This window comes from Urtica dioica, chromosome 11 (genome assembly GCF_054948205.1).
Source record: "Urtica dioica subsp. dioica isolate 48M chromosome 11, U.dioica_male_clone48M_v1_H2, whole genome shotgun sequence".
Taxonomy (NCBI): Eukaryota; Viridiplantae; Streptophyta; class Magnoliopsida; order Rosales; family Urticaceae; genus Urtica; species Urtica dioica.
Genome location: NC_142766.1, coordinates 20,770,333 through 20,790,530, shown reverse-complemented (window position 1 = coordinate 20,790,530; position 20,198 = coordinate 20,770,333). Strand labels below are relative to the sequence as shown.

General features: G+C 33.0%; 2 protein-coding genes across 5 annotated transcripts; both read right to left on the bottom strand.

Annotated features, from left to right (window-relative positions):
- Nucleotides 1-6,420: 6,420 nt before the first annotated feature.
- LOC149382235 (histidine-containing phosphotransfer protein 1-like) lies at nucleotides 6,421-8,372 on the bottom strand. 2 transcript variants are annotated; one of them, XM_089601680.1, is made up of 6 exons: nucleotides 8,056-8,372; nucleotides 7,841-7,971; nucleotides 7,650-7,733; nucleotides 6,981-7,052; nucleotides 6,775-6,847; nucleotides 6,421-6,632 (listed from the first exon to the last, which is right to left on the bottom strand). In XM_089601680.1, the coding sequence occupies exons 1-6, from the start codon at nucleotides 8,119-8,121 to the stop codon at nucleotides 6,591-6,593; spliced, it is 468 nt and encodes a 155-aa protein (XP_089457806.1). In that variant the 5' UTR covers nucleotides 8,122-8,372; the 3' UTR covers nucleotides 6,421-6,590. The 2 variants fall into 2 exon arrangements, with proteins under 2 accessions (XP_089457806.1, XP_089457807.1); XM_089601681.1 differs by having other exon boundaries at nucleotides 7,650-7,718; nucleotides 8,056-8,351.
- A 4,586-nt stretch (nucleotides 8,373-12,958) lies between these two features.
- ATG18H (autophagy 18h-like protein) lies at nucleotides 12,959-18,353 on the bottom strand. 3 transcript variants are annotated; one of them, XM_089630616.1, is made up of 9 exons: nucleotides 17,882-18,353; nucleotides 16,729-17,187; nucleotides 16,020-16,445; nucleotides 15,562-15,807; nucleotides 14,691-15,473; nucleotides 14,422-14,597; nucleotides 14,196-14,326; nucleotides 13,580-14,086; nucleotides 12,959-13,256 (listed from the first exon to the last, which is right to left on the bottom strand). In XM_089630616.1, the coding sequence occupies exons 1-9, from the start codon at nucleotides 18,047-18,049 to the stop codon at nucleotides 13,234-13,236; spliced, it is 2,919 nt and encodes a 972-aa protein (XP_089486742.1). In that variant the 5' UTR covers nucleotides 18,050-18,353; the 3' UTR covers nucleotides 12,959-13,233. The 3 variants fall into 3 exon arrangements, with proteins under 3 accessions (XP_089486742.1, XP_089486745.1, XP_089486746.1); XM_089630619.1 differs by having other exon boundaries at nucleotides 12,959-13,376; nucleotides 17,882-18,350; XM_089630620.1 differs by lacking the exon at nucleotides 12,959-13,256 and having other exon boundaries at nucleotides 13,575-14,086.
- Between the last annotated feature and the right edge of the window lie 1,845 nt (nucleotides 18,354-20,198).

Genomic DNA, 20,198 nt, shown 5'->3' with positions numbered 1-20,198 from the left:
CATGACTAAAATAGTAAGTCAATAATATAAAGAGCGATGTTCACGAAATTAAATTGGTATTCTTTCGAATTGAAGTTCAAAAAGGGAAATGGCCGAATGTAGTAGTCTTTTCAATGATTTGGACCAAAATATAGGGTAGCTTGTTTTTGGACACTTTTAGTAGTGTTTTGAGGAGAGATAATAGTTTGATACCGGGTTTGCCATTGAATTTGTAATTTTGTTCATTCAAGCCCCCAAACCAAAACTTGCTCAATAAGACTTCTCATACGGTCTTGTTTATTGTGCCATGTACAGCTCTCTCTCTCTCCTCTCTTTTTTTCTCTGCGTGTGAAAGACGTTTCATCTCCCTTTCATCATCCTCCATGAGCTGCGTGTCTATGAAGTGAAGCTCATCTCTCCGGCCACCTCGTCCTCGTCTAAAAGTAAGCTTCTTTCGTTCATCGTCGTCGTCGTCTTCTCTCCTCTCTTTTTGTTTCTGGGCTTTCGTTCATCCTCGTCGGGTTTTCGAGTTTATGGGTTTCGGATTCATGTTTGTTCAACGTCATCATCGTGCATCTTAAGAGAAAGCTTCTTTTTCGTCGTTCATCTTTGTTTTCGTGCGTTTGTCTGGGTTTTAGGTCTGTGTCGTTCTGGGTTTGTTGGTGCCATTACCCGCCGTCTTTGTGTTGTTTGTTACTGGGTTTGTTTGTGTGTTGTTCTTCATTGTTTTGAACGTTTGAGTTTTTCGAGTTCTTGAATTGTAGACATACATGTCTACATTCTCTGAAATTGTAGACTGTAGACATGTTGTAATTGTAGACATATAGGTGAAGGTGTAGACCTGTATGTCTACAATTACAATAATTGTAGACAGTTGTAGACAGTATATCTACAATTACACTTCATTAGTGTAATTGTAGATATACATTTCTACAAATATTCTCATTGTAGACATTTAATTTTGTTCATACATGATAATAACAAAATCATATATGTGTTTCTCCTATGCAGGAATGTCAGAAATATATACATTTTTGAAACACAGTGGTACATGGGTCGAACCCACAGTATTCAGAAGATTTCATATGATTTTGGAAATATCTCAAGAGTCACGGGAAGGGCATGAGGCAGTAAGGGAGAGCCTAGTTTCTCCAGGATTTATATCAACTCCTAACACGGTTGAGTGTACGCCTTTGAATGTGTATTTAATATCTTTTTGGAACTTGGAATGTATTTACTCTGTTTTGGAGTTTGAATGACGACTTATATGATAGAAGTATGTCTTTTTTACATCTTGAATGCATTACATGATAGAAGTTGTGCAAATTATAGACTTCATTGTCTACCAGTTGTGGTGATTGTAGATATTTATGTCTACAATTGTTGTGATTGTAGACATTAAATGTCTACAATAAGTTCAAATTGTAGATATATATGTCTACAATGACTACAACTGTAGACATCACTGTACACATCTTTAGACACGGCCATAACAAAACAAAAGCTACCAGTTGTGGTGATTGTAGACATTAATGTCTACAGTTGTTGTGATTGTATACATAAAATGTCAAATTATAGATATATATGTCTACAATCACGACAACTGTAGACATCACTGTATACATCTTTAGACACGGCCAGAACAAAACAAAAACATACCAAAATCATATAGTCATAACAAAAAAAACCATACCAAAATAGATAACACTGTTTAGGCATTCAAGCTTCAAATTTCATACAAAGCCATACAAATATATAAAACATAGTTTTAAAAGTAACTTCATAGTTTGAGATTTAGTTCATGTAAACATAAAAATCTAGTCCAAAGATGTCGGAAACTCGTCGTCATATCCGTAGCCGGTCGCAAGTTTCACCGCCCCATGACGGAATAAATCAATCGTGAGCTTCCGTCTAAACATGTTCATGAGGGATGCGTCTAAACCAGACATGTGTACGTCGTGGGTCAAGTACTCAACTGCCTTGATCACAAACATGCCACAATCCCCGCTGCAAATATATATGTTAGTATAGTATAAAAAAGAATATGAAATACACAAGAATTCTAGCGAAGAGCATTACAAGTTTACAATTATAGGAACTGTAAATATAAATGACTACATTCACAAAACTTTTAGACATAAAAGTCAACAATTTCAGATATTGTAGATGTCGAAATTGTATGAAAGTGTAGACATAAACATCTACAATTCTAGTGACTATAGCTTTATATGTCTACAATTACATCCTTATGGCCTATGACGTCTTCCAAACACAGAAAATGTAGATCAAAGAATTCTACAATCACATACATAATCACCCAATATTGTTTACATAAATAGTAACTCAAACTAACTCGGCATGCAATCAAAAAGTTACCCAAACGCTCAAAGTGAAGAATGTACCTCATTTATACTTGCTTTTCTCTTTCGGACCTTCAACTCGAATGGCGATGTCTCTTCTTCATCTGACGCCTGCGATTCAATCATTGGCTTCGTCATTTTCTGCGATTTAGGTTTTTAGGTTTTCGGAAAACCAATGGAGAAGAAAGAGGGCTTCGTAGAGATATGAAAAAATTATGGAGAATGTAGAGATATACTTGAGAGAATGTTTTGTTGCTGCTGTTGTTGATTTCTCGATGATTTCGGCGACGTGGGTGTGATGGTTTTAGAGAGAGAAACCGTCGGAGGAGAGAGAGCGTGAATGTAGAAGAAAGTGAAACTCATTTTTTTTTTTTAACTAGAACCGGCCAAAATTGTGTGTATTTTCAACATAAAAAATCAAACTAAAGGGCAAGATTGTATTTGCTCACATGAGCAACATCTAAAAGTGTCCAAAACAAGGAACTCAATATTTTGGTCCAAAATATTAAAATGACTACTAGATCCGGCCATTTCCCGTTCAAAAATCCGTACCACACGTAACCCATTCGAGTAGCTGGGTTGAGAGTAGTAGTAGATGAAGTGAGATTTAAAGCCCAAGAAAGATCTTCGCTTATTGGACTAGCTAGAAAACCCAAAATATGTAGGAGAATTTCTCTAGATACCGAATTATTTTATGTTAATTTCAGAAATATAGAATACCAAAAACTTCCTCAAACACCGTTTTTCAGCTTTTTTCTAAATTTATCTATAAATAGTGAAAAAAAATGTCAAGTGTTCGTATCAATTTTTTTTTTCAACATAATCTTTTATCACTTAAATTGACTTTCAAAGAGATAAAATTATACAAGAATTGATGGTTATTCCTTGGCTACGTTTAATTTTTATAACAATGTAGTAAACTTGAAAATATCGTGGCAGTTTTGACCCAATCGCTCGAAAGCGATAATCAAACAACTGAAGAGAAACAATTGAAGAGATTGGTTGTTGAAATCACAAATAGCTTGCGAGCTGTGAATTCCAGGTTCATATTTTATAATGGGACACCCCAATTCGATCGTCTGATTGAGGAATCTTACATAAATAAGTGAAAATAAATACAACTGATAAAATACTGAACAAAATGAGACTGAAACAGTGATTTAAAATGTGATCTTTTCTTACTTGTCGGATAATACTAAAAAAAAAGGAAATATAAAAAGGAAACGAGGTCTCAAGATTCCAGATGGGCGATCGTCAATGCATGAATCATCAAACAAAAAGAGTTTATTTAAAGTGACAATAAAATTTAAAATAGGAAGAAAATAGAGAAGATATCCAGTCATGGTGTGAGATATGCCTAGCCTGCGAATACAAATATTTATTTGTTTTTTGGGTTTTTGCTTCCCAATTCAGATGTACATATAAAGCTAACAGAATCGTATAAAGATCTATACAAGTGCTATAGGATATCGCTATCAGCCCTGATATTTTATTATAAGTTCATATAACGCACGTAATCTCTTAAATAAATCCTATGCACTGCAAGTAATATATCTATATATATACGTATACGTGGTAGGTCTATCGGCTTCACAATGTTCATCGAACCATATTCCATTCCAATCTCACCTAATTTTATACCATAAATATACAAACAGAGCTCACGCATTATTAAGCTAGTTTGCCCTATTGATGATGATTACGTAAGTCTCAAACAGTTGCTAAATTTGTCGAGAAAGATCGAATATATTGACGGATATAAATATAATAGTAGTGGTGAGAGAAAATAAGTCGGAAAACTTATGCAAATAATCTTTTTAGGATGCAATATTTCAAAATATCGTCTATTTTAAATTCTTTAAAAATAACTGTATTTTAAACGATAAATAGTTATTTTTTAAAATCAAACAAAATTAAATATAGATAAAAAATAAAATAAAAAACTATAAACATAAAAAAAATGATGTTTACAACTTAAAAAAATATTATTTTCACAATAACACACTATTTTTATAATAACTACCAAAAAGCAATTATCAGAAAATAACTCGATAATAAGTTTATTATTGTGAAGTTTACTTTGTTGGATTTTCATTGCATTATTATTGTACTATTAAAATAGGAGTAGTTAAGTCAGTAGCCTAATAATTAATTCTCATTTAAAAAAAAAGCCAAACTTTCACTTTATTAAAGAAAAACAGTCAACTAATCCCGTATTAAATTAATTAAATAAAGAGTAAATTTAATTAACTTAATTTATTATTTAATTAATTTACTGCAGTCCTGGTGGCTATTTTATTAATAAAATAAAATTTTGACTAAAATATTAAAAAAAAAAACTAGGAGATTGAATAATTGTAACAAATTTTTCAATAAAATATTACCAAAAGCCCAAATTACAGAAAATTATTTGAAGCATGATCAATATTATGAGAGAGTATATATTCGGCTTAGGGATTACAATTTTACCAATGTACCTATAAGATTCTACTCGTTATGGATAATGTTTTACCCGAATAAATGATTAATGAGTATGGTACATGTATTACCAATTAAATATTATATGGGGATGAGTAGGGTATGGTTTGTAAGTACCCTATATTTATGAATTTTAAGCAAATTTTGATCGTATGTATTATTAATTTAAGTATTTTTTTAAATTTATTTATATTTATTAATAAATTTAATATTAAATGGGTAAAAAAATATTCATAGGTTATTTTTTATCCTCTTAAGATTTTATTTAGATTCAGACCCATTCAAAATAAATAGGTATAAGTAAAGTATGATTTAAAAAAAAAATCATGGATATGATCTGATTTTGCAAGATCCTACTAAGATTGTAGCTATTGTCATCCCTCGTTCGACCTCCCTTTCGGATTATCTGATGAACAAGTCCAACGTTCACGGTTGACCATAAAAATAAGAATATAATCACAATTACAATAGTTTATATCACCTATAAATTTCACAAAAAAAGATAATTGTTTTTATCCCAAAAAAAAAGTTACTATTGTATTTTTAGTACCACATGACACTTGTGATACATGCCGACAGTCGGTTTTTTATTATACAATATACCAAGTCATGTTATGACTGGTCGGTGGATTTTTATTATATTGTTTTGCTAGAAGACTTTTTTAGCATTTATCAATTGTATTAATTGACCTATACATATTACTAACATGATCCATAAAATAAAATAAAAATAATAAAAAAAAATTACCCCTTGCTTTCTGTGGACCTTGAATTTCACGTCACGTGTAATTTATAAAATTAGCATTTGAATTAACTACTAATAACAGAAACGTTTCAACTGTATCAACAAAATTACAATATTAAAATAACGTTATAATAGTGATGTTAAGCTTCTAATTGTGTGTAACGTATATTTTGTTAGCTTCTTCTTTGGCTAAACTCAGTATCGGTATCGTTACCGATATACTAAAACTCCAAATAACGGTATCAGTATTTCTCATCCAAAATTTTGGTGATATTTCGGGAGATACCAATAATTTAAATGGGTATCCAATAAGAAAAAAAGTAAATAATATCGATGAAATTACTGTAATTGATATAATAAATTGATAAATATCAAATCTACTAAGGTGTATCCAGTGAACACATAACTATAAAAATGTGTTTTTAAATGTAATTAGTCTATAATATATTCATTACAATACATCATGTCTTACATTTTAACACACCCATTAGAACAATCAACTCACTATTATTTAACAGCCCGTGATCATGGGCTTAGAATTTCAAAATTTTCAAAAGTCAGCTCACGAACAGCAAATTCAAAAAAATTGGCGTAATCATCAGGGTTTCGATAACCGATCCGATTTTCATACCACTACCGGAAAGTGTCAAAAGCCTGTATTCTGACCAATTTTATCCTGATTTCCCCAATATTTTTATCCTAAGCCAAACTAACTCTTTTGGGCTAGCTAGTCATAATTAATATCTAGCTTTCCACCATGTAATGAAATAATTAAACATTTAATTTTCCATCAACATTGTGCATTACCCAAAATTTCAAATAATAACTGATAACGCGAAAAAGTCATATAATTCGTACTTGAAAAGAAGGGAAAAAAATTATCAAGAAGAAATAATATATGTTACAGACTAATAAAATCTGAAACACAACGTGGGTGACAATTATTTATATAATTTGGTCTGCCCACGAGTTGATAATAATAATGAAATCATCTCAACGATTCTGATCATCACATCATCTCATCTTGATCAAAATGACGATCCTTTTGCGGCCAAAATATTTTGCTCCAACTGCATTTTCAATCGTACTATTCAATGAAAAATATACATATTGAATTCTGTACGATATATACGAATAAAAAAGAAAAAGAAAAAAGAAAACTGTACAATATTCCCAGCTATGTATAAAATATGCAAATGTGATACAAATTACCTTGAACAAAGTTTGAAGCTTGCTTTTCACTAGGGCATACTCTTGTCTCACTTGTTGCAGACACTTTACACACCTATATATGTACATACACACACACACACATACATATACACATACACACATATATATAATATCACGTGAGAATGAAATTCACATTCTGGGAAAAATACAAAGAAAGTATGATATTTAAGGAAGAAACAACGAACCCTTCAGTATTTTTTGCCTCACAATAGTTACGAAATCCAATGCAGACCCTTTGAACTCTCTGAGCTCCAATACTGAATATAAATTTCACAAAAAATTAAAAATTTATTTTTCACTATACCAAATAATTATTTCAATGTAATAAAGAGTCGTAATCTTTTTTATGTGAATACTCATATCTCGAATTGAATGTATTACATTATTCATTGCCATATAGTAGTATTCTCTTCAATTTACTGTGATGTTTTATATGTTATTGTGGAATGAGTGCTATCTTTTGTTACGACAATTAGACAAATCGTCTGAAAGCGAAGTTACATGTTTACATAGATATCTTCAGATCTATTATTTTGGGTTTGTCGCTGAAATATTATAAAGATAAAAAATTTATTTATCCACTCAATAATAATATATTATACCTTATACGGTACTGAGGAAAGATTGCCAGTTAATGCTGATAAATAAATGAAACTTCCTGAAAGTTAAAATCTACTTTTTCCTCTTATATTATAGCTAGATTTATACTAATCACATAACCATCAACATCCGAACTATATATCCCTAAAAAAAAAAAAATCCTCCGAAATATATATAGCTAGAAATTTTTCTAAATGAACTTTATTTATTTTAATTCATGTATATAAAGAGTAAATTAAATACAAAAAAAATACCTGGAGCTACTACCCTTAAGCTGGTGAACATGAGTGTCAACCTTTCTAAAATCAGCATTCGGTTGATCGCTATATATATTGCACCCGTTTGAAATAAAATTAAAAAATATTAATTACAAAAATAAAAAACCAAGTAACTATTCCAGTCACAAAAAATCAAGATCAAAATAATATAATTAATAAATCCTCACAGAGCTTTGGCTAGTTCATTAAGAATCCTCTCAGAATCCTCAAAGAAGAGAGTAACAACTTCAACTACAAAATCTGGGTTGCTCTCATCTTGTAGTTCCTGAAGTTGGTTGAATTGCTCATCTAGAATTCCCTACACATGAAACAAGTCTCTTCAAATTGATGATAAACTTTTTTTTTTTAATGTAGAAATATATTCACAGTTATTTATAATTACCTCTTTAAACAGTGAAGTTGTGTAGTCAGTCAACTGTTTCTGCAACTGAACCACATGGCCAGCCATTAGAATTGATCTTCAGATCTCTCTCTCTATCTCTCCTTCTTCTTCAATGTTGGAAAAGAGAAAACCCCAGAAAGAGAGATTTGGTTTACTTTTTTTTGGAGGTTGATAACTGAAGAGGCAAGGAATATAATAACAATGGTTTTTAATGATATCAAGATTCCCTGTCCATTATATAATATATATATTAATATTATGCAATGCAGTGCATGATGACAACATAAAGTCGGGTTTAATTGGTTACATTTGACTGGAATATGTTTCTCTGTCAATTTTTTTTTTTTTTTCAAAATAAGTATAATTTTTTTTTTTTTTTTATTCCAGCAGGTCAGTTTAAGAATTAAGTTAAAGACTGAAACGTATCACAAAAATCCAAGACTCTACATCATTGTACCCGAGTCTTTTCCTCTATGTAATTATTGCCCTCTCTCTCTTGAATATTTAAATCTTATTATTATTAAGCCATAGTTTCTTTTATTTTCATATTTGTTTTACTACTACTGAAAAAAACCCCTGCAACGTTTTAATAGCTGTAGATAGATAGTACCTTCTTCTACGGCCCTCAAAATTATTTACCTATATTTCATAATATATTATATACAAGTGCCAGCTGAGCATGGAAAAACTTTCATGACAATGCCGAAAAATGCGCATTGATTTAGGAATTGTTGTTATATATATTTTCATTGAAAAAAAAAAAGTTTTCTTATTCTTGTGGAAGATTTTTACTATAAACACACACACACAACACAAGTGGGTGTGAAATGACTTTGAGATGAGAGGATGATGATTATGCATCTTTATCTCTTGAAATTATCCGGTTGGAATAATGTTTTGTCTTGTCTATAAAGAACAATATCGTAAACATATATAATTATGACCAAATACTTCTTGTATGTATCAATAATATTAGTTACTGGATTTTTCTTAGAGAATGATATCTATTTTATATTATCCTTTGTTTGTTTATATTTCTTCTTAAATAGTAGTACGAATCAATTCCCTATTCCTTGAGTACTTCATTTTTTTTTCCCGCACTGATATATATATATATATATATATATATATATATATATATTACTAATCACGCCTATCCTTCTATCTTTTCAAGATTCTTTGTCATGTTGCTATTGTTTTTGTTGTCGTTCGTTGTGTTGTTGTTTGATTGGCCAAATTTTGTGCAAACTCAAAGCGACAATAATTTACTGAAAGGACTTGTCCCACCACACCGTAATCTTTGTTCTCTGTCAACTTTCAAGGACATATTTTTAAGCTTATCTTCTAACTTTCTATTTTTAAACTCTAGTAACTCTCTCTCTCAGTGTTTTTTTACTCACTTTTTAATTTACTAGTAGTAAAAAACAGTATATATACGTGGAAGTTACAGCACATGATATTCAAAATTAAAAGTGCTTCAACTTTCAGCCATACAGAAGCTAAATGAATAGTACGTCCCTACGGTAACCTATGAAATTTAATTCCATTTTATGCAAATGAACTTTTTTTTTTTTGATAAACTAACTTTTTCCTGAGTTAAACAGAAGCTAGATGCTTAAAGTGTGCATATTAACGAGATAAACAGTAAAGCTATGTGGAACAAAAATATATGAGAGACCCTTATAATGTGAAGTATTTTAAAATGAAATCTAAATAAAATGAGTTTTTGGCATTCAAGGTATTGCACGCTTGGACGTAATATTTGGACCCCCCATTGAAATTATGTGCCTAGCTAGGGTTATGATAGAATTCCTTTAATTTGAGATATAGTATCATTCAAAGGGAAATGATCATTTTAGTTGGGTTTTGTCACTATGTGCTTCGTGATGAGTAGTTCTTAGAAATTCTAGTTTTAGTTAATTTGGTTGATAACCATGAAGTTTTTGGCACGTAGACACAAACACTAGCCAGGGCAATAATACAAGTGAGGATTAAATAATCAAAACTTTTCTCAAATGTTTGCTTTCAAGTTTCAACTAAACTCAATGGAGAAACTATTAACTTATTGGCTACTCTCATTCATAATTAATAATAGAAAAATAAATGATGGATTAACATGAAGACTTGGACTGATATACATTATTGCCTTGATTCTTTTCATAAGAAGCACCAATGTTAGACCATCTCAAAGTTTATGCTTCATATTCAATTATATCATCTTAATTTTTTGGTTTATAGTTTAATCAGGTAATATTTTACACCACTCTACATATGTGGTTGAAAATTTAAATAGTTTTAATATCATATGTAGAATAAACTGTATGAAATAAATAACTACTCTCAGTTAAAAAAACTCTAATTTAATTATTGAAATATTAAATAAATAATCAAATTTATGCTTACATCTCTATAATATTATGACGCATGTGTGTTGCTTTAGTCACTATTTTCTTAATTTTAATATAGTTCGACTAGAAATTTAATGTTGAGAGAGTTCACGTCCTTGGTGTCTCGTATTTTAGTAAGAAAAGCTTCATACGTTCATGTCGGAAAAATGATTATATAAATAAAGTGTCGTTAAAAAAAGTCTGCAATGAAGTTTGAAAGAGATTATATTTAATTAGCAAAGCATGAGTGTTGGACTATTTTCCAAAAACTTGTAGAGAACCCAGAGTGTTTGGCGCTGCAAATTTTAGATAAGATCGATTTGAAATTTAATTCAGTTATGAAATAGTATCTTTTTTTTACAGCCATTTGATTGCCTCCTTTAACTTTCAATAAAAATTTAATGAAGCTTAATCCATAATGTAAAGCTCTAGAACTTAATAGTCTCGTTGCGGACACGGTCAACTTCAGTGGCTAACCCAAACAAACCAGCAGGACAAAAAATTAAAAAATAATTAATGTCCTCCTCACATGGCACATAAATGAAACCACATATAATTCGTTTTTATTTAATATATGCTTCAAAATACAGTTAAGCGTTAAAAAGCATGAAAGTCAAATATATGATATAAAAATAAAAAGTGATTTAGTTAAATAGCCAAAATAATGGATTTATAAAAACAATCAAGTTCTGTCTAAAATTAGAAGTTAAAATGTGCAATAATCAAGCTTTAAAAAAATTTGATCATAAAATTAATTTTTTTGAAAATGATAAATTGCTTATAAATAATCGTAAAAAAAATTTAATTTTTCAATTTTTTTTTTGTTGGACAAATCATCGTGGTGTTATGAAAACCCTAGTAATATCTATCTATCTCAATCAATACCGATAAAACGATGACACGATCGCAGAAACGACAAGTAGAGTAGACCAAGTCGTCGTCGTCGTTGTGTTGGTCTCACATGCAAAGAGATGTTGAAGGATGATGACTCTGACTAGGTGAGCTTCAAAAGCCCCTAGAAATATATTTCCAGTTTGTCACAAACCAAAACACTTGGTTCTAATCCTCTTACACTTTTAACTTTGTTTCCCTTTCTTTGTGAATCAATTTCTCTCTAGTTAGATTTTCATGGATATATGTGTGTATATATATATATAATATATATTATTTGATATGGACCACAAAACAGTGACATCTTGGATTCTCTCCCATGGCCTGATTTTGACGTGAACGGTATCTACAGATCTTCATGTACACGTATATACACATCATACATATAAAATATATATATATATATATATATATATATATATATATATATATATATATATATATATTGCAGTACATTTTTGTTGTCTGAGATTGGATGGTAGGACACGAGTACGAAGGTCTATCCACGGGTATCCAAAGCCAAGAATATGAACATGGGAAGAGCCCGGAAGCAAATTAGAGGACACTTTTTTTTTTAATGGGTCAGAAGATAAAATTTACCAAGAGTATCTCAAGGGTATATCCATTTTGGTGTAATTTTTGCCTTAAAAAAGTGTAAATAATGCACATTTTAAAGTTGTGCTCCAACCAATGGAATTGCACCATCTCTTACACCAAAGTGTAATATTCCATAAATATACATTTACAATATATATTTATTCTTTTATTAGAGAAAGGAATAAAACAATTTTTTTTAAAAGCTAAAGAAGGTAAAAAAAAAAATTGTAAATTTTACACCAAATGAATATTGCTGCACACAATTTGGTGCAACAATATTGGAAGATGGCCTAAGACATTAAATCAAAATTTAACAAAAAATTATAATAAATAAAAAGTTATAAGGAGACATATTATAATTTTATTAGACAGACAACAAAAAATATTAAGGGTTACATTGCTCTATTAAAATAAATCAGAGTGACATATTTAGAACTTTTATAGATCTATTACAGGGGGTACCTAGGGACGTCCCTGAATATGAAGGCACACGATGTCACGAACACGATTGATGTGCATAATAATTATATATTGTCGTCCCATTCCCTTTCAATGAATTATATGTCGTTTTGTTAGTAACATTACCCACACGAAAGCTACATCACTACTTTATAGATGGTCTTTTATTATGTGTCATGTTGTACTCTCTTCGAGTCTCAATCCCAATAAACGAAACACATGCGACTTATTTGGCATCAAATGCAATATTTGACTTTTAGTCCGTATTCGAATAAATTAGTTAAGACTGCTTGTTAGTTTCTCCCTCAAGTTATTTTTGTTTTATTTTCCTTGTAAGCAACTCTAAATTCTTATTCTGTACGGGAAAAATGAAACCTGTGGTTAGAAGAAACACGTCTAGTAACGACGACATTACGTGCAAGTAAGTCAATAAATATCCCAAAAATTAAGTATAGTCTACGCTTGCTTCAAGTTCACCGGAGTTAAAAGAAAATTTTAAAAAGTTCGAAACTGAGCAAAACATAAAATAAAATAATAAACAATGCATTTTGAACAGTAAACAAACATGATTTCTTTAAATTTCTTTTTTTTTTCCCTTTATTAATTTTTTTTTCTTCTTTTCTTTGAAGAATGAATAATGTTACACGTCGTAGGAAAGAATTCGTCCACAGGCAGACCAGTTATACTATGAGTTTCACATTTACAACATTTACACAGAAGAAATTAATTAGAAAAAGAACAGATATTTGCCCAAGCCAAGAAGCACTAATGGATCATCAGCCACAAGAAGCTTATACCGTTTCTTTGTATCAATCAATCAATCAATCCAGTCAGTAGTGGGATTTCAACGGCTGAAAGTGAAATAACCTGAAATTTCATTGTAACTAATTACCAAAGCTTTTAGAGACCAAGCACTCGGCAAAAAAGAAAAAAAAAAAAAAACCATTTCAAAGGCAACCCCGATCGATCGCGGGAGCTTGCGCTATCCTGCATCAAATGCAACGGAAAGAAAACGAAAATTCGTAAATACCGTGTAAGAATGTGCATGGTTGGAATCACTAGACATTCATGAAAGTGTAAAAGCTCAAGCTCAAATTGCAGATAAGAAATCCCACATAAATAAATTATCATAAACCAGCGATATATCAAGAGTAAAAAAAATAAGGATATGTATGTATTTAAGTTCTAACCTTCCTCGGAGAATGCGAAAACACCGCCAAGTAAGTCGTCGCTTTCCCCGTCCTCTTCAGATTTCTCCCTATCACAGGGACTGTCAGTGACAGCTTCAGCGGATTCAGCACAGTCACTTGGCACCGATGCTTTACAATATCCCTCCTGAAAAAACTGCTCAAAATCCAAGGAGTCGTGCGCTGGTCCTTCATCGAGAGTGCCCATACTCACATCCGAACGGTTTGAGCTTCCGTTGGAACCTCCTTCCGCAGCGGGCTCGTGGCCGTTCTCTGATTGATGAGCCCCTTTTGGGACGATGGTTCTATCAGCGCCCAGTAGACCCTTTGAATAGTTATCCTTTACGTGAAACGTGTCTGATGTTGGTTGTCTAGAAGAAATTGAAAGTGCATTGTTGTTAGCGGGGCTTTGGTTATGTACACGCGATGCCAAAAAGGACTTTCCTCCTTCCACTTCCTTGTTATCGTTCGAAGATTTCATAATCATTGGATAAGAATCCTCTGGAGATCCTGTTATCAATGGAAACTATCATAAACACGTCCCTACCGCATAATTAGAAGGAAAAAAAAGAAAAATAAAACTCAGCTTCATATAATAAATGTTGACATTACTACTCACCGCCATCAGAGTTATCAGATGAAGCAGTTGATGCATTTGCGGCGAACTTGGCATGGGAAATAACAGTGTTTTCTGTAAATTTCGCTTTACCCTCGTGAGACTCCACAGATGAGTGTGAACTGACGAGGCTCCTGCGGAATCGCATCAACAAGGAAAGATAAGTGAGTTGATATATAGCAGAACTAATACAGTTTGAACCTAACTAAATAAACGCATCATCAAATACCTGTCATTCCAATTGGACTGCATTCTGAGGAAATGATCAAAAACAGGCAGAAGATCCTTTCGCTTAATATCAACTTCCTGTACAGGAATCTTCTCTATTTCAATCTCTCCACAAGATGGATCTTCAGTTAGAGCATACTCATTACCATTCACTGGACTCATAGTGAAGGAATATATCTATCACACAAGCAAAAGGGTCAGATACTTTTTTTTTATAGTTGGTGTTGGTGACACAAAGGCTTTCCAAACATGATAAAAGAAAACACATACCTTGGATCTTTGCCAGATCGGAATCCTCCCGGAGTTTATCTGAACCTCTGCATTGGAAATATACAAGTGAGATCTTGCCGATTCTTTATCCTTATTATCACTGTCCTCAAAATCAGAAGTTCCCATAACCATCTCCGAAGCCTCTTGTTTCCTTGGAGTAATCCCTGAAATGTATTCTTCTCTTTCAGGCCAATCAGTCCTTCGACAAACGTCCCACCACTGTAGAGTTTCAACCTTCACTCTCAGCTCATCCTCCTGCAAAGAGCCTGACCCGGTTCGTGTAGTAGCAGTATCACTGGGCTCTCCCCCCAATGATGGAAGCAAACAATACTGAATTACGTGACCGGATGGACTGTATGCCATAAGATGCTCCAACGAACTCGCCTTAGCATGACCGGGTTGCAGATTTTGAGGAATACAACTATGAAATACAGTGGACATAGCTCCGGAGGGCAAAAACACCTTCCCTGCTGCAGAAGATGCAGCATTACTGACGGTATTGAGCCACCCGGAGTTATTATTCTTTACTCGGCTTACCACTGAGAGGGTTACAGGTGGCGGTGGCGGTGGAGATGAAGAGTGGTGGTTCACAGTAAAAGATGCAGTGGACCACCACGGTAAGGATATAATCGGAAAAAGGGTAGGCCCATCAGTGTGAGAATTCTGTATTTGAAGAACAGCCTCTCCGCCAAAGGGAGAGAGAACAAAAATATGGCAAGTTCCCCTGGACGAAACGATGGAAACCCACTGGCTATATTGACTAAAACATATATCCTGGATCACCTGTATATCAAAATAAAGGAGCTTGTTACGGTTATTAAAAGATATAAACAGACATATTTTAGGGGAGGTATCGAGAATAGAAGCATACAGCAGATGTCATTCCACGATGAAGCTTGTAAAGGTGCACATGAGAGGAGCTCCAATCATAACTTTGATTTCCCGACCCAGTATGCGAGGAGGAAGGCATAATGCGGAAGATATTAATATTGCTGCCATGAACCGATGCCGTGACCAATAACGTCCCACTTGGGTCAAAACAAAGAGCAGAGATTGGACTAGTGTGAGCTCGAAACTGAGAGATCACAGCTTTGGAAACAAAATCTTGTACAACTACCTGAAATGATAGATACACATGCAGAGAAAAATTATTGCTTGAAACAAATTAAGCCATACCATTAATGAAAACTATGTCGGTCACTTGATTGAGATTAAGGAATTTTAACATAAACACTGATTTCACAATTTAAGTTTACCGATTAGGATCTTTTTCTATATTAATTTTTTTTGAAGATACCGATTAGGAGATTATTAGTGCATGAGACTGACCATTCCAGCACTATCTGCTTCTGCCCCGCGGCTAACTTTCCAGCTGCAGTTTGATGGAATAGGAGAGCTAGAGACATCAGGTACAAATTCTTGATAGTATTTAGATAAAGTTTTATAGCTCTTGTCACCAAGGTTTATTATCCCAGCAGCTAAATGTTTACTAGATTCCTTAGCATATCGAGCCACAAGATTTCCATTGCTGGGCGAAGTTGATGGGCTCACACCAGGAGGAGTGAGACTCTGTGGACTTAGGCGTCCTGTGTTTGACTGCAAAGGGTTATTTGAAGCATAAGCAAGCCACCTAGGACCCACAGCCATGGGACCATAGCCGATATTGACCTCCACTCCTTGGACTCCGAGTTGCGGAACTGGATAAGTGAGGACACTGAACTTACTTTCAAGAGTAACCGCATCGAAGCAGTATATCTGGATGCAAAACATTGGTACAATTCAAGCGATTAATACACACTCTGCTTAAATCAAAGAGAATTCATGTTAAAAAAACAAAAAAAGACGTTACACATTATCTTCCTTTAATTTACCTATTTTACATAGCAACAAATCTAATCATTATTTGGTTTTGATGAAGGAATGTGAGCTATATGGCAAAGAAGCATCCACTGTATAATAACTTAAGTAGATACAACAATAATAAAGAAAATACAGATAATAATCAACCTTGACATACATAACATAAGCTAATGCTTACTTGTGATGCGAGACCAACAGCGACAACTCGAGGACTACATCTGACCATATACACAGGTGAACGGAATCTCAGAACATGAACATAATTGTGAGATCTCAGAGAGTAAAACCTAACAGCAGTCGGGGCATAGATGACATTTTCAGCTTGATGTTCAGTGTGCCCATTTCTGACCAACCCATCTCTCACACTTGGCATCAGAACGGAGCCCTTAGTTTCTTCACACGCGACAACCAAAAGTAAGGGATGCGATGATCTATACCCTTCATTGTCCTTGAGTTTCGCTGGCTTTGGCTGCATCTGCAGAAATGTAACGGGATCATCGCGTTTCGAAACGAGTTCTCCGACATTGGAGGCATCTTCCACGTCAAGGACTTGAAATCCATTGGTATAACCGAGCAAGAGGATGCGTTTGAAGGAAGATGGACCAAGTTCTAGACTCTCGAAGCAAGAATATAGCACCTGTTCCGCCACAAAAAAAATTAGCCGGGATTTTAAATCCAAAGACTGCTTAAAACATAGGCGTTTATAAGGAAATTAATGTTGTTTACCTAACGTTATGTCAAATATGACACTGATGTTCACATATTCCATAAACAGAGGGAAAAAAAATTGATAGCTTATTCCCTTAATTTTGACCACAAAGCATTAGACCTATTTTTTTTTTTTTTTTTTTTTTTTTTTTTTTTTTACAATTAAGATTAACAAGATAATAAATGATATTACAATGCTCAAATTCTAGCAACAAAATAAAATCACACCAATAATCATTCTCAACCGTTAAAAATACTACGCATATACTTAACAAAGCTAATATTTCCACTTGAATGAGGCCAGAACGGCCATTTGAACAAGCTAAAGCGCCAATACTCTTCACTCAATAATCTCAACAAACCCAAATTCGATCAGTAGCCCATCCCATCTCAAACTTCCAGTAACCAGCAAAAACAACCCGAAGAAAATTCAACTTTCGTCAATTCCGATTAAGTTCCCCAATTTCGTACACATGCATTTTTTTTTCCTCAATCGATATCGGAGACCAGAAACTAACGGTTCCGTTTCCCCAAAAGATGGGAAAAAAATTATTCCAAACTCCAGAGTCCAGAGTAAAGAAACCTAGATTCCGATTTCAAGAGAATCAAGAGCGAAATCAAACCTGGTCTTTAAGGGCGTGAGGATCGCCGGCGATGGAGGCAGCGACGGAGGCGCTGGCGGAGCGGACACCGGAGGAGGCGGTCTTGATGCAAGAAGAAATAAACTTCAGAGAATTCGGAAGAAAACCATTCGTATTGCTGTTGTTAGACTTGTTGTGGTTGTTCTTCATACTCAGGGGCTGGTATCGCCGGAAGAGGATAGGTCTCCGCCGCGGAGGCACCGATCGGAGAAGAGAATCGCATAAAGAGACGAGACTCCGAAATGACGCGTCGTTTTCGAGTTCTTTGTGGCGTTTGATGATGATTTCGATGGTGTTCTTGATGTTTTGAGTTTTGACCTTGTAATAATATGATATCACAGAAGAGAAGCGAAAGGGAAGAGAAGAGAGAGACGGTTCATTTCAGTTTGTTGTAGTGTTTATTTCTTAATTTAATAATAATATTATTATTATATATACTACACAATACACGACTCTCTCTCTCTCTTGAAGCCTTGTTCTTCTGTGATTGCTTTGCTGTTAATTGCACTGGAAGCAAAGTTGTGAAATACCGACTATGTCCTCTCCGCTTAAACTTGGGAGTTCGAAATTCTTTAGGAATTTTGCGAATATGCCCTTCTTCGTGTTTGGTAAGGTTTAAAATTGAAATATACCAAATACTAATAACAAAAACTTTCCAATCTTTTTTAGTTGACCGACTTCTCTATAATCAATCAATGCTAAAATGACGGATTAATTGATCCTTTGTTTGAAAGAAAAAGAATATCAGATGTGGATCAATTTTTTTTAGGCTTCTTAAGAGATTAGATCAAGGAATTAAGATGGTGTGTTTTAATTTTTGTTCTTGTAATGTCTCCAAGTAATTTTGTTTATAAGTTTTGTGTGTTATTTTTTCTCTGTGTAAAATATTTTATAAGAACTGATGAATAAAGGTTCTTGTCGGAAACTAAATTCGAAAATATCAATAAGAAAATACTTGCAAACACAGTTTACTGTTTACCCAAAAAAGTCAACAAGCAATTGCCAATAAATAAATAAAATAAAGATTCCTACACATCATTAATGAAACACTAATAAAATTATATATTTAATTTTATTTTAACACAAGTCATGCAAATTAATATCATCACGCAAATTTTACTTGGGAAACAAGAAGTGAGCCATTAATAAAATGGATTCAACAAATATCTCCCAAATATTTATTTATTCAAAACTATTAATGCATGGCATGATTTGGAAAAAAAAACTTCGCCTTATTCAATGAATTCATTAACGAGGGTTAAAGTAGTCTTTTTGGAGATGAACTAGTCCGAAACATTCACCGCCAGATATGGGGTTTGGGGAGTTTAAGAAAATACCTAGAAGTGTGAGCGCACCTAACAGCATTAATGACAAATACAGGGATGTAATTGTAATTGAAATAAATGATAAAACGTGGGTAATAAATCAGTCGAAAACATTGGTTACGTTACGACAAGGGATGAGAATTGAGAATATCTCATCATAGATGCGGAACTTGAATCCAAGACGCTTCCTTTTGTTCTCTTTCTTTTTTTTTTTTCTTTTTTAATTTCTATCTATTTAATTGCTTCCACATAATTTGTCCAACAAGGAAATTAGAACAAAGCTTTCGTTTTATGATTTTAGTAGTGTTTATACAGGGTCAAGCAAGGATTTTCCATGAGGAGAAGCATAAAATAAAATTAAAAAGATTAAAGTTACTACTATTTTATAATTATTTAAACGGGACATATAAGACAAATAATGTATAATTTTAGCCTAAGTAGCCAAAATTATTGAATAGAAAAAAAATAAAAAGTCAGGCCTAAGGCGTAGTTACGCCGGTCTAGCTGTAATAATATAATTTTCTTAGCAAATGATTTGACTAAGAGCTCAATGGAAACAAAAAACGACAACATAAAGTCTTAAAAACGACAATGCAGCCTTAAAAGCGAGGTAGTAAACAAAAACGAAAAATGGCATTTAATACATATAACTTAAGGCGAAAAAGCATTAATTTGACCCCAAAAAAATCTATTATTAAAAAAAACTATAACCAACGATAACAATACCATTATAATTCATAAAAAAAAAAAAAAAACAATACCATTACAAAACGACACTAGATACCTAACGTTGAAGAAAATGGAATAACCGTGTCTAGATCCCAATGATCCGAATAAAAATACGACGAGTCTACACTACTACTAACCAAAAAAGAAAGTACAAATAACATGATAAACGTTTACATTAAGGACGTAAAACATCACATTTCTCTTAGTGAGGCAGAGGATTTCGGGACATTATTCACCAACAAAAA

Excerpts from the sequence above, each read along its gene's own strand:
- LOC149382235 (XM_089601680.1), bottom strand. The coding sequence starts at position 8,121 with ATGGCTGGCCATGTGGTTCAGTTGCAGAAACAGTTGACTGACTACACA. Across the intron at positions 7,053-7,649 it reads CTTAAGGGTAGTAGCTCCAG|TATTGGAGCTCAGAGAGTTC; the intron begins GTATTTTTTTTG and ends ATTTATATTCAG. Across the intron at positions 6,848-6,980 it reads GAGGCAAAAAATACTGAAGG|GTGTGTAAAGTGTCTGCAAC; the intron begins GTTCGTTGTTTC and ends GTACATATATAG.
- ATG18H (XM_089630616.1), bottom strand. The coding sequence starts at position 18,049 with ATGAAGAACAACCACAACAAGTCTAACAACAGCAATACGAATGGTTTT. Across the intron at positions 16,446-16,728 it reads CTGTTGGTCTCGCATCACAA|ATATACTGCTTCGATGCGGT; the intron begins GTAAGCATTAGC and ends TTTTGCATCCAG. Across the intron at positions 14,327-14,421 it reads CAGTCCAATTGGAATGACAG|GAGCCTCGTCAGTTCACACT; the intron begins GTATTTGATGAT and ends GCGATTCCGCAG.